Here is an 18,135-nt window from a genome sequence, read left to right as displayed (position 1 = left end):
GTCCAGCATCCTGTCTCTGGATCCATCCACAGCTTTCGCTTTCAGTACAGAAACAGAAAAACATGAAACCTCCTTAACAAAAAAATATTGACACTAATATTTTTTTAGTCTTAGAAAATTAAAGAAAAGAAACAACACGTGCAGGATTTCTCATGACCAACGACAGAGTAAAAGCTTAATACTAATAAAAACGAAGGCATCTGTCTATATTTACTCCGAATGACAAAGTAAAGAGATGTGAAAAAAGCACAGACAGGTTAAACAGAGCAGCGTGAAAACATCCTCAAACACGGTTTCAAGGAATAAAAGGAAGTCCAGGGGAAACAACAAACGAGGCAGCTCTGAAGTGACAAAGATTTAAAATGACATTAGCTCGTTACCAGGCCTCTGGAGAACTACAAGACATGTTGAGTAGGTTTTTTATCCATTTAAATCAGCTGTGTTGGATCAAGGACACATCTAAAACCTGCAGGACACCGGCCCTCGAGGCCTGGAGTTGGACACCCCTGGTCTAGCACATCCCACAGATGCTCGATTGGAATGAACTCATTGCTGTGCTCCTCAAACTATTCCTGATCCGTTATCCTGCTGAAAGAGGCCACAGCCATCAGGGAGTACCATTTCCATGAAAGGGTGTAGATGGTCTGCAACAATGCCTAGGTAGGTGGTACGTGTTATAGCAACGGCCACATGTATGGGAGAACCCAAAGTTTCCCAGCAGAACATTACATCACACCGCCTCTTCCCTTACCTGGTGTTTCCCAGGTGAGCAACACACCTGTGAAACATGATTCATCACACCAGGACGCCTTCTTACATTGGTGCGTGGTCCAGTTCTGATGCTCAGGTGCCCATTGTTGGTGCTTGGACGGGGATCAGCATGAGCACCTTGACTGGTCTGTGGCTGTGCAGCCCCACACATCAGGCTGTGATGCTCTGTGGCTCTGACACCTTTCTATCAGAACCAGCACAAAGGTGAGCCTTGGCTGCCCATGACCCTGTCGCTGGTTCACCACTACTCCTTTGTGGACCACTTCTGATAGATATTGAGTCCTCCACACTGGGAACACCACACAGGAGCAGCAGCTGTGGAGAAGCTCCGATCCAGTACCCATCATAGTTTTGGCGTTTTGTAAAAAAAAATCCTCACACTTGCCCATTTTTCCTGCTTTGGCCACATCAGCTTTAAGGATAAAACCTTCACTTGCTCCTGATGAATCCCATCCACTAACCTTTGATCAAACTGCCTGGACATGTCGCCAGTCCACCACAGAGCTAACACAGAGAGAACGATGAGCACTACACCACACAGTTTATGGTCACATGCATGCTTTTGGTCTGTGGAAGGAATCAGCAACGCTCTGAAGAACAAGCTTCTTGAAATGAGGCAACAGTGCTGACCACTGCACCACCATGCCAGTGACAAATCCACAAAACCCACAAAAATAATTTTATTTGTAAAAGTAATCAGTCTACGGTTGTGGCTCTGCGTTCTGATCAGATAGTCAGTTTGCACTGTACTGACTGAGCAGATGTTGAAAACCCCTGCATATCCCAGCGTATGAAAGGTCTAACAAAGAAAAAAAGGTTTGCCTGCAGTCCTCAGGCAAACCTGCAGTGAAGCACAAACTAGGGGTGGGCGGGATAAATGGTACATAGTAGAAACGATATGAATTTGGCCAATGGTAGAGATTTTGACTATACCACTCTCCCGTGATAGCGATGTTGATGGTGTCATCAAGCTGCGCCTGTTTTTGGTCGAAAGCATCGCAACGGCTGCAAGCAATATCATCTGCATACTATGCCGGGCGACAGTAATAGCGAAGAGACAAAGCACATTTTGGAATATGAGGGAAGCCAAAAACTGCGCTTCTTCCACTTCTGTACCATTGATTCATTAATGTTGAATTCTCTGGCAGCTGCTCTATTCCCATGTCGTTGCAGTATATTAATGACTGACCTCGTGTTGTGGATGGATTATCTCAGTTGTTCTCCTGACTGAAGTTTGGTCCATTTACAGCATCCTGCCATGCGATTGCATTTGTCTCTAACCATCAGGAACCCTCATGTTAACTTTTATTGAGTGGAAAAAAGTTAGCGTTCATCCTCCAGCACATCATTATATACCAGCTAGCCCAACTTTAGTAACCTTACAAACGTCACTGCTGTTTAGTTTTCTGTCTTCATTTATGTTGGAAGTGATAGCAGAGCTGTACGTTTGAATTGTTTCAGAAATCTCTCAGTCAGAACATGCTATATCATGTTTAGGTGGAAGCTAGCGAGCTAACTTCCTGCTAACTTCTGACTCCATTAAATTTCATAAATTCTGTTTTCATGGATGCCTGGACGTTAAACTTAAGTGTTACACCTGGTAAAGCAGCAACGCTGATCATTTTATTAAAGATGAAATAATGTAGACAGTTTTTCAACTCTCAGTGATGCTGCAGTGTTCGTTTGACTTTGGGACCTGAAGCTGACGGAGTTTTGGACCCAGATTCCTCCGTGAGGCTCCTGACTACGGCAGCCGTAATGTTCCAACAACCCATCAAGCGCTGCGGCTTCGTAGCTACTAAAGTCGTAGTAAAACATTTTTTGACAGATTTTTGAGCGCTGTGTACCACATAAAATCTGTTCGAGGTCAATGCTACAGAGTCCACAGAAGAGGGGCCTGAAAACTGAAGGCTCTGCCTCCCATTCTACTTTTAAATACTCTAGGAACAACACAACAAGTAGGCCTGCAGAGCGAGAGCGAAGTGCTCTAATAGGGTGATATGGTACTACAAGGTCATTAAGATAAGATGGGGCCTGATTATTTAAGACCTTGTATGTGAGGAGCAGGATTTTGAATTCAATTCTGGATTTAACAGGAAGCCAAAACAGGAGAAATCTGCTCTCTTTCTAGTCCCTGTCAGGACTCTTGCTGCAGCATTTTGGATCAGCTGAAGGCTTTTCAGGGAGTTTTTAGGACTTCCTGATAATAATGAATTACAGTCGTCCAGCCTGGAAGTAATAAATGCATGAACTAGTTTTTCAGCGTCACTCTGAGACAGGATATTTCTAACTTTAGAGATGTTGCACAAATGGAAGAACGCAGTCTTACATATTTGTTTAATATGTGCGTTGAAGGACATGTCCTGGTCAAACATGACTCCAAGGTTCCTCACAGCGTTACTGGAGGCCAAGGTAATGCCATCCAGAGTAAGAATCTGCTTAGATACCATATTTCTAAGATTTTCAGGGCCGAGTACAATAACCTCAGTTTGATCTGAATTAAGAAGCAGAAAGTTAGCGGCCATCCAGGTCTTTATGTCTTTAAGGCATTCCTTAAAAGTAATGGCATTACTAACGCCGTTAACATCCATCCATCTTCTTCCGCTTATCCGGGCCGGGTCGTGGGGGCAGCAGCCTAAGCAGAGAAGCCCAGACCTCCATCTCCCCTCCAGCTTGTCTGGGGGAACACCAAGGCATTTCCAGGCCAACCGAGAGATATAATCTCTCCAGCATGTCTAGGAGGCATCCTTGTCAGATGCCCGAACCACCTCAGCTGGCTCCTTTCGATGTGGAGGATCAGCGGCTCTACTCTGAGCCCCTCCCGGATGGCTGAACTTCTCACCCTATCTCTAATTGAGAGGCCAGCCACCCTTCGGAGGAAGCTCATTTCTGCCGCTTGTATCCGCGATCTCGTTCTTTCGGTCACTACCCACAGCTCGTGATCATAGATGAGGGTAGGGACGTAGATCGACCGGTAAATTGAGAGCTTCGCTTTAACACTCAGCTCTCTCTTCACCACAACAGACCGGTGCAGCGTCTGCATTATTGCAGCTGCAGCCCCAATCTGTCTGTCGATCTCCGGCTCCCTTCTCCCGTCACTCGTGAACAAGACCCCAAGATACTTAAACTCCTCCACTTGGGGCAGGAACTTGTCCCTGACCCGGAGTGGGCACTCCACCCTCCAAATCTGAGAACCATGGCCTCCGATTTGGAGGTGCTGATCCTCATTCCCGCTGCTTCACACTCGGCTGTGAACCATTCCAGTGGGAGCTGGAGGCCCTCACCCGATGAAGCCAACAGAACCACATCATCTGCAAAAAGCAGAGATAAGATTCTGAGGCCACCGAAGCGAAAGCCCTCCGCCACTTGGCTGCGCCTAGAAATCCTGTCCATAAAAATTATGAACAGAATCAGTGACAAAGGGCAGCCCTGGCGGAGCCCATCACCCACCGGGAACGAGTCCGACTTATTGCCAGCAATGCGAACCAAGCTCTTGCAACAGTCGTATAAGGACTGAATGGCCCGTAGCAATGGGCCAGACACTCCATACTCCCAGAGCACCCCCCAAGGGACACGGTCGAATGCCTTCTCCAAGTCCACAAAATACATGTGGACTGTTTGGGCAAACTCCCATGCATCCTCAAGCTCTTGAGAGGATAAAGAGCTGGTACAGTGTTCCACGACCAGGACGAAAACCGCATTGTTCCTCCTGTATCCGAGGTTCGACTAATGGACAGACTTTCCTCTCCAGCACCCTGGCATAGACTTTCCCAGGGAGGCAGTGGAGTATGATTCCCCTGCAGTTGGAACACACCCTCCAGTCCCCTTTCCTAAAGATGGGGACCACCACCCCGGTCTGCCAATTGTTAAGATTCGTTCGATTTGGGTAAGAGAAGAAAGCAGGCTGAGTCCAGGGAGGCGTCAAAATAGTGATCTTTAATTACACACTCTGCGCAGAAGTGTGGGAAGAAAACTTGCAACAGATTCTCCAAAGAGTGGACAGCTCCCCATCCTTATATAACCCATGATGACATCACACAGTTAGACCTTACTGGAAATGATAACAGTCTCCCCATAGTCCAAAGTTCTCCTTATACAAACATCGGATGATACTTTTAGAGAAAAACAAGTGTGTGACATGTCATGTTGTGCAGTTCTGTGAGCCTGTGTGTCCAACTAGAGAATGTCCTGACATGACCTCCCTGTGTAAATAAGTGTGTATGCGAACGTGCGTGTTTACATAACTCTGTATGTGCATGTTCTGATGTAGGCCTGCAAATGAATTAGAACAAGGTCCTGCTGGACCCTCCAGTTATGGACGGTGAATACAATGCTGTGGATACCATTTGAGACTTGATTACAATGATGATAATATGCATACATTAATCTTTACTCAGATTACCATAGATATAAAACAAAGATTATACTGTCATCAGATTCAACAATGATGAATGACTGATCAATGATAGTTATGATTATAAAATGTCACCATAAGAATACAAAGTAAAATATCTCTTGTCCACACAATCCAGGTGTACTGCCCCTGATCTCCACGCAACGTTGTAGAGACGTATCAACCAAAACTGCATTTTCTAAGGAAAGCATTCTCAGCTTGTGAGCAAAAACAAAACAAAAAAAACACCATTTCCCACTGCAGGAAAAATGTACCATGTCGACCAATCAAAAAATGATATGGCAACATGGCATTTGGTTGTTTAGGAAGGGGGGGAAGTTTTAGGAGTGACGGCCAGAGAGAGAGAAGGAGTGTGTCAGAACAATGAGGCGACTGCTGAATGTCACAGTTCTGTCAAAAAGCCACCAAAGGCAGTTTGCAGTGTAAACGCTGCCTACAGGTGGAAAACAGGAGCAGACACACCTGCTGCTGTCAGGCCTGCAGGTATCAGGCTGTGATGTTCTCCTTCATCTTATAACAGACAGAAACTATATTTTGGAGTGGCACAAATAATTTGTGTGGCATCTTATTTGATGCAGAACAGCTGATTGTTCTGTAAATAGTTTGAAATAGTTATAGAAAAAAAACGCCTGGGCTGCATTTTTAGGTAAATAGATGCAAATAACTTTGTTGTTTGCAAAACTTGTGCATGGGTTTTTAAAATTTACAATTTCTATTTGTATTTCAAGGTATGAAAATGAGTTGTTAATGTTTGTGGTTGTTACAGTAAAAAATATAACTTTTATCTACTGTGATTTTGTTACTGTTCAACGTGAGGGACTCAAGCGCAGAACTTCAGAATCAGCTGAACACAAGAATTTATTTACGGAGTTCACCAGGTGTATATACAGGAAGTGCAGGGCAGTGCTATAGACAACAATGTGGGGGATGGGGCTCCAGGGAAATCCAAGGGGGGAATCACTCGTTCTCCAACTCTCCACACTCACGACCGCAGTTCCTTTCCCCACACTTGACACCAAGATTCACACAGGGAAGGTTATCCTGGAGGTCTGTAGGCGAGGAAACGAGAATGAGTTACACCGTTCACAAGCTACAGCTCGACTTATCTTGAGCTGTAGCTTGACTCTCACTGACACGTGGTAGACAACGATCCAGCGAAGACCAGGAGACTCCTCCTGGCTTAAATGCCGAGCGGCTTGATGGGCATCAGGTGTGTTCCCCTTCAGTGGGCGTGGGCTGAAGGTGTGAACCCACAATAAGTTCCGGCCCGGCGACAGAAAGCGAGAGAGAGAGAGAAAGGTAGAAATGGCCGATCATCGTCTTGCTGATCCCCAGGCCGTGACAGATTTTATGGTTTTTGATTTTAGATCAATTGTGTTAATACATTATGTCAAAATGAAACAAATAACAGTAAATTCAAACATGTGAGGTTGTGCTGAAAAGAATGACACCAAACAAGGCAAGTAAATAGTTTTTAAAGGTGAATGTGGAGGAAAAAGTAAAATTAGTCAAAAATAGCCAATTATACGCCAGAGAGTTAAAGTAATGCAATAGTAACTTTTCCGAGAAATTAGTTACTTTTATAATATTGTAACTTGGTTACTAACTCGATTACCTTTAGAAGAAATAACTAGTAACTACTGCTAATTAGTTTTTTAAAGTAACTTGCCCAACAGTGGTGAAGAAGTTCATGAAGTCATTACTAGTTAACGTTAAAGGGATGGTTGGCTCAACAGAGCTCTGACTTTTTGTCAGCCTGGCTACAGAGCTGAAGAGAAACCTGGGGTTGTTCTTATTTTCTTCAATCAGTGATGAATAGTAAGATGTTCTGGCTTTGCGGAGGGCTTTCTTATAAAGTAGCAAACTATTTCTCCAGGCTAAATGATGATCCTCTAAATTTGTGACACGCCATTTCCTCTCCAGATTACGAGTCATCTGCTTTAGGGTACGTGTTTGAGAATTATACCACGGAGTCAGGTACTTCTGATTAGAGACCTTAGTTTTCACAGGAGCTACAGTATCCAGAGTCGTACGTAGTGAGGAGGTGAAATTATTAACAAGATGATCGACCTCTGTTGGGGTACAATGTAGCAAGTTTTTAACAAATGAGCAAGCGGTTTGAAAGTCAGACCCGCCCCTCCTCGTCACATCTGTGTTTTTGATTTGTTTTTATTTTTAAACAAATATAGTGACAGTGCAAATGTCAGGGCCTGGAATTCTGGAAACCACCTTTCTATCGTCTGTGGGTATGGATCATTTAGACCTCAAGGTTTAATTAAAATATAACGTTTTAGTTTTTAAACTAAATGAAAAATATTTTTTACATTCATCCTGTATTTGTGTAGTATGACAGGTTTGAGCACTGTCTCCTTACACCTTACTTTATTCGCTCTGTGCTGAGTTTATTCCCAGTGTTTATAGACATGAATGATAATGAATGATATTTTTTTAATCTAAGCGTGGTTATAAATACAGTACAATATGATGCAGTCATGATTATTTTCCCACCTACTTCTGTACATCTGCACCATTTTAAAGGTCTGTCTTGTACAGTTACAGTAAAGCAAAACCAGCGTACAAAATTGTCACCAAAGGTTTCGGACTGGTCTCCATAAGTCCACCTGAGGAGCCCTGATTCATCAGGTCTTCGTGAGCAGCTACATTAAAAACACGGAGTAAGCGAGAGATGATAGCCTGCACTAGAGTTCAGTAAGAAGCTCAGAGCTCAGTGAACAAGGAAAACGCTTTTTGCTGACACCCCTACAGTGAAGCTTGCTGTGGAGATGACTTTCAGAACAGAGAGAAGGATGAATGCAGCCAAACATCCAGAGGTTCCTCACAAAATCTGCTCCAGACTTCAGAGACGGGAAATTTAGAAGATGCACAGAATCAGAATACTTTATTAATCCTGAAGGAAATTATGTGAGTTACAGTTGCTCCAATACAGTAACAGACTAAACTAATTAAATACTACAATATGTTATGAGCCAAAGCAAACATTCAAGTAAATACTGGAGTGGTTTTTATGAGACTGATGATCTAACTCTACTCTGGGCAGAGCGTTTGCTAGACTGGAAGGAAAAATGGCAGTTTTATAATTTAAAGTCAAACTTCTATAACGTAAACACAGTTTTCCCTAAGACCCAACCTCTTGGTTTAAAAATGAAGCCAACATGCAAATGTCATGCAACATGCTCTAATGCCCACTTCAGCCTGGCTCTGGCACCAAGTCAGTCCCCATAGACTGTTTGGTAAACTGTGTAACAACACAGAAAATTATGTTCATGGTAATATTTGTGAACGCAAATAATTTGGTTCTCTGTGATGAAGTTTTGGTGCATGAAAAGCTAAAGTGTAGTGTACTGTTTATTTATTCTAGCTATCTTAAGACTCAACCCTCTTATTGAAATACAAACACTTCCAGCTCAAATGTTACATTTTGAAAGTGAGGCATTAAAATGAAACTTTAAAAACAAAGAGGTGACACCGTGATGGCAGCATCAGTCTTTTATGTAGAGCCAAAGCTTCTCTGCAGTTTTCTGCACTTGCCTCCTTGTGCCTGTGCCATCCGGGAATCCTTTTGGTTCTTGCTTGTAGAGACGGAGCAGCTCAGACGCACCAGCAGTGCCTGTAGTTTGGATAGTTCTGGTTTACAAGGTAAATGTTTTAAATACTTTTCTTGGGGCTGAAAGCAGAGAGGGTGGTGAGCTACACCTACCAAATCCAGGCAATTCTGCACAAAAATAATATAAATGTGCAAAGAAGGAGAGTTAAATGAAATCTGATCGCTCCTTTTACTTCACTCTCATATTTAGAGTTCACATTCAAACACCTTAACTTAAAACATGAAATTTCACTTCATGCTATGGATAAAAACCTGTTTCAGTTTGAAATTGTTGCTTCAACTCAAAATAATACTGCAAGATGAGCGAGTCCTAACAGCCTAAAACTGAACAAGCTCAAGAAAAATACAGCAGTGAGTGAAGACAGCTAGGGATAAGTGGGAAGATGAGTAGATCTTCTTCATCAACTAACTAATCCTGAAGTAATCTCCAGCGTCACTAGCAGTATCTCATTTGATATGTTGGAGCGCCCCCAAATGGAGACTCATTGTAATGACATTTAGCAGTGCTCTCAGCTTTCTAAAACATGAGACAGGACTTGTGCCTGTTTATGTTGGAAAGAAAAGGCCACCAAATAATTTAAACTTTCACAATCTAATGAGCTTTGCTTCAGATTGGACCAAAACTTTTCTAATTGATCGTGCATAGTCTAAAGAAGATTTACCCCAGTGGTCAACATCTGTCAGCGTTTCTTAATGTCAACAAATGCAACTGTCCATAAAAATTATGAACAGAATTGGTGACAAAGGGCATGAGTATGACTTGTTGTTGGCAATGCAAAGCAGGCTCTTGCAACCGTTGAAAGGGATGTTGCTAGCAAGGGTTGCCAACATCTACCCTTCTTGAAAAACTGAACCAGGAACAGAGAAATGGAAAGGACACAGCACTGATCAGGCCAGAAAAGGTTAAGGCGTCAGCTGTACCAGAAATAGAAGAAGAGTCAGACTCAACAAACTGGTTGGAAGCCTGATTGTTGGATTCCCTTTGGAGGCTCACAGACTAGAGACTGTCCAGCTCGTCATTTTCAGGCTGAACTGGAGACTGAGAGCTGTACGGCTAAAGTCGGCAGGAGCGAACAAGGCCGCTGGACTCAGTGAAGCTGGCTGGTGATCCCATCGTTGTCTGGGACCTCATGTTCTGGTAAACTACTGTTGTCACCTTGGAAGGAAAGAAGGCAGAGTTGGGGAAGACAGACGCTGAAATTCAGCAGACAAATGTTTTGTAAATAATTAAAGATTTAAACATAAGTTTTCAGAATTTATCATCAAAATGTTTAGTTTTACATGACGCCCTGGACCTCCTCGCTCTGGCTCAGAGACAAAATGCTGCCCAGGCGGTAAAAACTTTTTTATGTGTGAAAAACAAGACACCACGGTGATTGGTCTAAACATTTTAGGGTGGCCTCAGGTCTGATGTTGGCTCAGGTTTTTTCTTCTGCAGCTTTCTGGGCATCTCCTTATTTGGAGCCGCCTCACCCATCACCATGGCAACCACCTCTTCTCCAAGCCCAGAAATTTATGACCATGTTTAAGGTAAACATGGTCTGGTTAGGCAGAGAGGGGGGGGCTCCTCTCTGTTTAGTCAAACAATATCAGAGTAATATTAGCCTTACAGATAAACATAAATCCCAACACCACATTCACTCGTCTCTCGTTATAAAAGGAAATGTGTGTGCGAGCATACTTCCTCTCTCTTTAAACAGCCGTCAGTCAGTAAACACTGAGGAGATTCGACTGAGACTTCAGCTCCTGTTTCGATGTAAGTCTCAAAAACATTCTTCTACTTCCTGATCACAAAGCTAAAGATTGTTGATTATTAAACCGCCCTATGTGGCAGGTCATCTGGACAGTTTATTAGGCTCGTAGCTTCAAAATAATCAGCATCATTTAATAAAAGCAAAAGGTTGTTTATTGATTCAGTCTCTCTTTATTATAGCCACGCATTCAATTTTACGTTTTTAATGTTTTTACATTTATTTTTTACATATTTATTTTTACATAAATATGGTTCTTGAAGTATAAATCAGGCTTTGAGGCAACATGCAGCTAATCGGGAAAATCTGAAGTTTTGACAGAACTATTGCACAATACTGAATTGTTGCATAGTGAGAACAAGAAGAGGGAAGTTCTTTGTTCTGCTTTAGTCATACTTATAAGCTGCAGGATGAACAGCAGATCAACAGACTATAGTTTTACAAACTATTATACAGAGACTTTACTCCAAAAAAGGCGGCAGGATGTTTTGGGGAAAAAATGGACAAATCTTTACGAGTGATTCAGAACGCAGCTGGATTCAGTCAAACGAACATACATAACAGTATTTTATGGGTCAAGCATCATTTCCTGCAATGTTACCGAGTCCCACTTACAATCTTTGAAAGGATTTAAACAGCAGCAGCCAGAAAGACAAGAGCTGAAGCTTCTCCACAACAGAAACAACCTCAATGTAACTTTTTTTTCACAAAGATATGTTTGGTATAGAATATATATGTAAACAGTGTAAAGATGGGCAAGAGAACAAACCAGCTGTTCTCCACAGAAACAGCCAAGGTGTACTCTCAGTTGCAGGGGAACAATATGAGAACAGCACCTCCGAGGCTGGAGATGCAACACTAGAAGAGGACTTGGGGCTTAGCACCCAATCTCGGGCGGGGTGATGATATCTCCCCCCGACCTGTCGTCATGGCTCCCCCTCGGTGTAGCATGTGTGTTGTGCCTCGTCAATCTCTACCCATGAGAGCAGTCCCATCTTCCAAATGTTGGAACACTGAGCTACTAGTTGTTTTACCATCACTGTGGATGTTGGTTATGGAAGAGTCCATAGTCTCTCATTCTATTCATGTAACCCCTTCCACTGGGGTTGAAGCATTCCAACAGCGCTCTACTTTAATCTCTTGCCCACCGATGCCTTCTTCTTCCAGGGGCCCACTTCTCATCAGGGCGTCCTGGTTCCTCAACACCTGACGTGGACCTTGTTGATCCGGGTGACGTCCGAGCCAGTATGGGTTCATATTTATCTCTCTCACTCATGTCTGCGGTAGGCTTGGTTAGCATAAGGGGGTCTAGCCTAGGACCCTTAACATGTTAATATTTTATAATGTTTATAAGCTGGACAGAAAAGCTGAAACTTAAAATACATCTGGTAAATAAGTGGCAATATTCTCTGTCATCAGGGAGCAGTGATGACGTCAGAGGACCTCTTAAACACTCTGGAAGATTTGGGAGATGAAGAGTTTAATAAATTCAAGTGGTTCCTGCAGCAGGAAGAGATCCTTGAAGACTTCCCGACCATCAAAAAGAGCCGACTTCAGGCAACAAGCACGTGGGACACCGTAGACCTGATGGTGCAGACATACAGACTTCCTGGAGCTGTTGAAGTGACCAGGAAGGTTTTAGAGAGGATCCACAGGAATGATCTGCTGGAGAGTTTCTCTGCCATCTCTGGAGCAGAAGGTCAGTCACAGGACGAGACAAACATGTTGTTTCTGCAGTCTGACCTAGTTTCACGTTCATTATCTCTGTCTGTCAGTGGATGTCAGCGATGGTGGGGAGACATCAGAGAAAAGAGGATCTTCCTCCTCTCAGACTCGGGATTCTTTTTCTCAGACCAATGAGAATAATGGTAATAATTTACTTTCCAGACATACAGTAATATGTTTGAAATAATATTAATTATTAGTTTCATTGTGATGTCTCTAACTGAGCACACGACGTGCAGTGTTGGGAAGGTTACTTTTAAAATGTATTCCACTACAGATTACAGATTACATGCCCCAAAATGTATTTTGTAACGTATTTCGTTACGTTACTCAATGAGAGTAACGTATTCTGAATACTTTGGATTTCTTAATATATTATCGGGCGACCGTGGCTCAGGGGGTTGGGAAGCGTATCTGTAACCGGAAGGTTGCCGGTTCGATCCCCGGGCTCTCTGTCCTGGTCGTTGTGTCCTTGGGCAAGACACTTTACCCTACTTGCCTACTGGTGTTGGCCAGAGGGGCCGATGGCGCGATATGGCAGCCTGGCTTCTGTCAGTCTGCCCCAGGGCAGCTGTGGCTACAACTGTAGCTGCCTCCACCAGTGTGTGAATGTGAGAGTGCATGAATAGTGGCATTGTAAAGCGCTTTGGGTGCCTTGAAAAGCGCTATATAAATCCACTCCATTATTATTATCATGCTTTTTACAACTACATGAATGTCCTATTGCTGTGTGATTTATTACTATTACTGAAGGTTACTCTCCACACCAACACCAACCAGATGTTTAAATCTTAATATAAATGAGTAACAGTAGGTGGACATTAGGTAAGGCTGCACTTTTTGCTGTGATCTCGTGTAGAAAACTATTCGGCGCGTATATAAAACAGGTCCGCGGCTCCGAACCGTAGTAAAGGGACCTCTGGCTGATACGTCGGGTTCGTGTCGGCTCGTAGCTGAAAACTAGCTTTACTTTGTTGTCTGGGTCAAGTTTGCTAGCAGAGACAGAGAGAGGCGTTGAAAGGCTGCTGCAACGGGACTTATTGTTTCAGAGGAAAACAGGAACACAGCGTACAGTCGAGTCTTAATAGCTTACTCACAGCTGGGCTCGTCAGGCTCTCTGTTTGGCTGCAGTGGTTATTATTATATTTACATGCTTCCAGCTCCCATTTCTGCTCCGTGACAGCTCGTACTTTTCCTTTTTCTCCCTCCCTCGCTCACAGACACATCACGGGTCCATCCTCCCTGCAGCACGGACTACACTGCCCATCAGGCTCCATGCTTTAGGGCGATGCCTTCATATTAAATCATTTTTGTATAATAATTTTTTAGAATATATTTTCACATCATTATGCTGGAGGTGAGATTGAGACACAGGCATTAGAGCCTCCTGTGTTTTGTTTGGGTTTCCTCCGGCGTGGAATTACCAAAAATAGAGAGAGCACAGCCTAACATATGAAACAGGAAAAGACTGTGTAATCCATTTATTTCAACAAAGTAACTGTATTCTGAATACCACCTTTTACGGTAACTGTAACAGAATACAGTTACTCATATTTTGTCATTTTAAATACGTAATGCCGGTACATGTATTACGTTACTCTCCAACACTGATGAGGTGGTCTTTATTACAACCACATTCACCCATTTAAAGGACAAATTTCACAAATTAAAAAAAACACACACTGATATTCTGTGCATTTTAAGAACTTTCTAACTATGATGCACACACTCACTGTCCAGTGGAATCACAGAGAACAATTTGGGTTCACTGTCTTACACAAGTTTTATTGACATGCAAACTGCAGGACTGAACCCACTGACATTTCATTTAGTAGATGACCTGGTCTATGGCCTAAGCCACAGCCACCCTGCTTCTAAACAATTTATATTGATCAAAGCCAGGAGTCCAGACATTTTTATTCGTCAAAGCAAGTTTTAGTTATTTCATTTACTATTTATTCCCAAAGTTCGGCATAGATGTGGATCAATCTCATGCACGGACAGGCACTGAGTTTGGGTTAAATGTGAGCTGGGAAGGAGCTCGATCTCTTGAACCCATTGCAGATTGTTTTGAAGGCCACAGAATATCGCAGATCTGGTGTGGAAGGAATTGGACCTGCTGTGAGAATTAGAATAGTGCCAGACCAAAATACCTCCAGAGATGGGTAAGGCTCAGGACCCAAACTCTTCCAGCTCTGCTGTGCTGGAGTTTCCAACAAAGAGCAAAAGGGTCATTTCTGTAAAACTTTGATTCAGTGCAAGTACATCTCCCATTGTTTTGTGTCCTTTCAGTTGGTGATGATTAAATGCAAGGCCTGCCAGATGGTCATCGAGATAGGCATCTCCGCACAAAAGCCTCACACTTTCTTTCTTTTCATTCATATTTGACACAGATGTGATGGTTCCAGTACCAGAGCCTCACCCCATCGCATCTTACCAACAGATGCTTCAATCAAACTTCCAAGACAAGTTTATGTGCGCACAAGAAGGTTGGGCAGAAGATAAACAGCGTCTGGTTGATATCTACACAGAGCTGTACATCACAGCTGGGTATGATGTACATATCAACACACAGCATGAGGTCCGGCAGATTGAGAAAGTATGGAAGCCAGCAGAGCCAGAGAAACCTATTAGACCCACAGACATGTTCAAACATCCTTCAGGAGACTACAGACCCATCAAAACAGTGATGACCAATGGAATCGCAGGAATTGGAAAAACTTTCCTTGTTCACAAGTTTGTTTTGGACTGGGCTGAACAAAGATCCAATCAAGATGTGCATCTGATTTTCCCCTTCACCTTCCGTCAGCTGAATCCTCTGAAGGGAGAAAAGTTCAGTTTGGCAGAGCTCATTCATGAATGCATCCCAGAAACTGTAGGCATCCCACAGGAGGCTCTTAATTACATCTTTACAGATGTTCAGTCATCAGGAATCACCAACTATGACAAGAGTAAATTCAAACTTCTGTTTGTGTTTGATGGGCTGGATGAGAGCCGCCTTCATCTCGACCTTCATTCTGAAGACATTCGCTCTGTCGATGTAACAAAGGCAGCTAAAACAGATGTCCTGCTGAGGAAACTCATCAATGGGAAACTGCTACGCTCTGCTCGCATCTGGGTAACCACACGGCCTGCAGCGGCCAATCAGATCCCTCGAGAGTTTATCAGCAGTACAACAGAGGTCAGGGGGTTCACCGACCAACAGAAAGAGGAGTACTTCAGGAAGAGATTCAAAGGTAAGGAGGAGGCTGACAAACTCATCTCCCATATCGTGACATCACGAAGCCTCCACATCATGTGCCACATCCCAGTCTTCTGCTGGATCACTGCAACAGTTCTGGAGGATGTGTTGAAAACCAGAGAGGGAGGAGAGCTGCCCAAGACTCTGACTGAGATGTACGCAGAGTTCCTGGTGTTTCAGATTGATCGGACAAAAGAAAAGTATGGCCCAGAGAAGAGCATTCAATACATTAAGTCATTAGCAAAATTGGCCTTTGAGCAGCTGGAAAAGGGCAACCTGATCTTCTATGAGAAGGATCTGAGAGAGAGCGGCATTGATTTCAGTGAAGCCTCGGTGTGCTCAGGAGTGTTCACAGAGATCTTCAAAGAAGATCGAGGAAGGAAAGGGAAAGACAAGATGTTCAGCTTCGTCCATTTGAGCGTTCAGGAGTTTCTGGCTGCTCTTTATGTGAGGATGTCGCTTAACAACAGTAACATAAATGTGATGCCATTGCCACAACCATCACTGAAAAACCTTTGGCTATTTTTCAGTAAAACTGCTTCAAAGAAAATCCACAGGAATTTCATTAACAGGGCCTTGCAGAGTCCAAATGGACACCTGGACTTGTTCCTTCGCTTCCTTCTGGGTCTTTCACTGCAGACCAATCAGGACAAACTACAGGGCGTGCTGAGAAAAACAGACTGTAGTTCAGAGACCACTCAGAACACAGTTCAATATATCAAGAAGAAAATCAGTGAGAATGTGTCTGCAGAGAGAAACATCAATTTGTTTCACTGTCTGAATGAACTAAATGATTGTTCGTTAGTGGAGGAGATCCAACAGTATCTGAGTTCAGGATGCCTCTGCACCCATGAACTGACTCCAGCTCAGTGGTCAGCTCTGGTCTTCATCTTAGTGTCATCAGAAGAACATCTTAATGTTTTTGACCTGAAGAAATACTCTGCTTCCGAGGAAGCTCTTCTAAGACTATTGCCTGCGGTCAAAGCTTCCAACACAATAATGTAAGTGCACAAAACTACCACCCATCTAATAATGTAACTGTAATAATGTGTTTCTCGACCATTCAGCATAATCTCTGATTCTTAGCATTTACCCAAATGTATTTGTGGGAGTAAGAGTGATCAATGCAATACTGTTTAGTGTAATAAAGTTATTTGATTTCATTTGCCTAAAAGTTATAGTGACATCAGTAGTCAGCTCAGTCTTTGATTCTAATAGTAAAGAATACTTCACATATTTGAAGTTCAATTCAATTTCATATAGCACCTAATTGCAACTGCAGTTGCCTCAAGTAACTTTATATTGAAAGATAAAGACCCTACAATAATTAAGAGAAAACAGAAGACCCCCAAAATATAAAATATAACTAATGAGAGGTGTATAAACACCATGAAGAAGTTCATGAAGTCATTACTAGTTAATGTTAAAGGGATGGTTGGCTCAACAGAGCTCTGACTGTTTGTCAGCCTGGCTACAGTGCTAAAGAGAAACCTGGGGTTGTTCTTATTGTCTTCAATCAGTGATGAATAGTAAGATTGTCACAACGGGACTGAACGGACTCACGCGCAGGCTCTAGGTCTTGAAAGCACAAGAGTCTTTATTATGATGCACCAGGTGATTATTTACAAAAGTGAGGGGAAAGCCGGGCTCCGGGGGTCCACACACGAACGGGAAAGACACGCACACTCTCCGTCCACTCCTCTTCACACTCGCACACTCTCCGTCCACTCCTCCTCACACTCCACTCACTCGGGTAACACAGGGGTAGGTCCAGGGAATCTGTACACAGAGACACGAATGGGTAGTTAGGTAAATCGCTATGAAACACTTCTGAAGTCATTGAGCTGGGGTTACACTGACGAGGGTCGGCAACGGTCCAGCGACGAGAAACACAGGGCTGCCGTCTTATAAAGGGGCTGGTTCACTCGTGATGAGCCACAGGTGCGTGGGCCAAGGGCAGGAGCCCGCAGGTGAGCTCCGCCCAGGCAGAGGGAGGAGGGAAAGAGGGGAAAGGAGAGAGCAGGAAAAAAATAAAAAAAGGAATACAAAACATATGTAGCCGTACTGAGCCGACCGGGTAGGCACAGGGACCCTGACAAAGATGTTCTGGATTTGCGGAGGGCTTTCTTATAAAGCAACAAACTATTTCTCCAGGCTAAATGATTAGCCTCTAAATTTGTGACACGCCATTTCCTCTCCACCTTACGAGTCATCTGCTTTAGGCTACGTGTTTGAGAATTATACCACGGAGTCAGGTACTTTTGATTTGAAGTTCTATTTTTCACAGGAGCTACAGTATGTCATTGATTGAAGCACAATCTGAAAGTTTTACATTGTACACCAGTGTTAGTGTTTGTCTGTGTGTTTTTTTTCTTTAAAATTGCATCCAGACTGAGTGGCTGCAACCTGACAGAGGAAAGCTGTAAAGTACTATCATCAGTTCTCAGCTCCAAGCCCTCCACTTTGATAGAGCTCGACATGAGTAACAATGACCTGCAGGATTCCGGGGTGACCTTGCTGGCGGCAGGACTGGAGAATCAACACTGCAAACTGGAGATTCTCAGGTCAGAGTTCAGAACAGGTTAACAATCTGATGTAGTTACATACA

The 18,135-nt window shown here is 43.4% G+C and overlaps 1 protein-coding gene across 3 annotated transcripts in view; it reads left to right on the top strand.

The window, feature by feature from the left end:
* The first annotated feature begins 10,516 nt into the window (after positions 1-10,516).
* LOC309707958 (NLR family CARD domain-containing protein 3-like) overlaps positions 10,517-18,135 on the top strand; it is a 22,231-nt gene continuing 14,612 nt past the window's right edge. Inside the window, exons 1-6 of one of the 3 annotated variants that reach the window (XM_082535587.1) lie at positions 10,517-10,566; positions 11,729-11,806; positions 11,981-12,260; positions 12,337-12,429; positions 14,680-16,528; positions 17,918-18,091. In XM_082535587.1, the coding sequence (XP_082391713.1) occupies positions 11,990-12,260; positions 12,337-12,429; positions 14,680-16,528; positions 17,918-18,091 (2,387 nt within the window). In that variant the 5' untranslated portion in view covers positions 10,517-10,566; positions 11,729-11,806; positions 11,981-11,989. Of the gene's footprint in view, positions 10,567-11,728; positions 11,845-11,980; positions 12,261-12,336; positions 12,430-14,679; positions 16,529-17,917; positions 18,092-18,135 lie in introns of all 3 variants that reach the window. The other 2 variants (XM_082535586.1, XM_082535588.1) reach the window with 2 other exon arrangements.

Source organism: Aulonocara stuartgranti (genome assembly GCF_965226115.1).
Source record: "Aulonocara stuartgranti genome assembly, chromosome: 6".
Taxonomy (NCBI): domain Eukaryota; kingdom Metazoa; phylum Chordata; class Actinopteri; order Cichliformes; family Cichlidae; genus Aulonocara; species Aulonocara stuartgranti.
The sequence above is the reverse complement of the archived record's forward strand: the minus strand, read 5'-3'. Positions and strand labels throughout refer to the sequence as shown.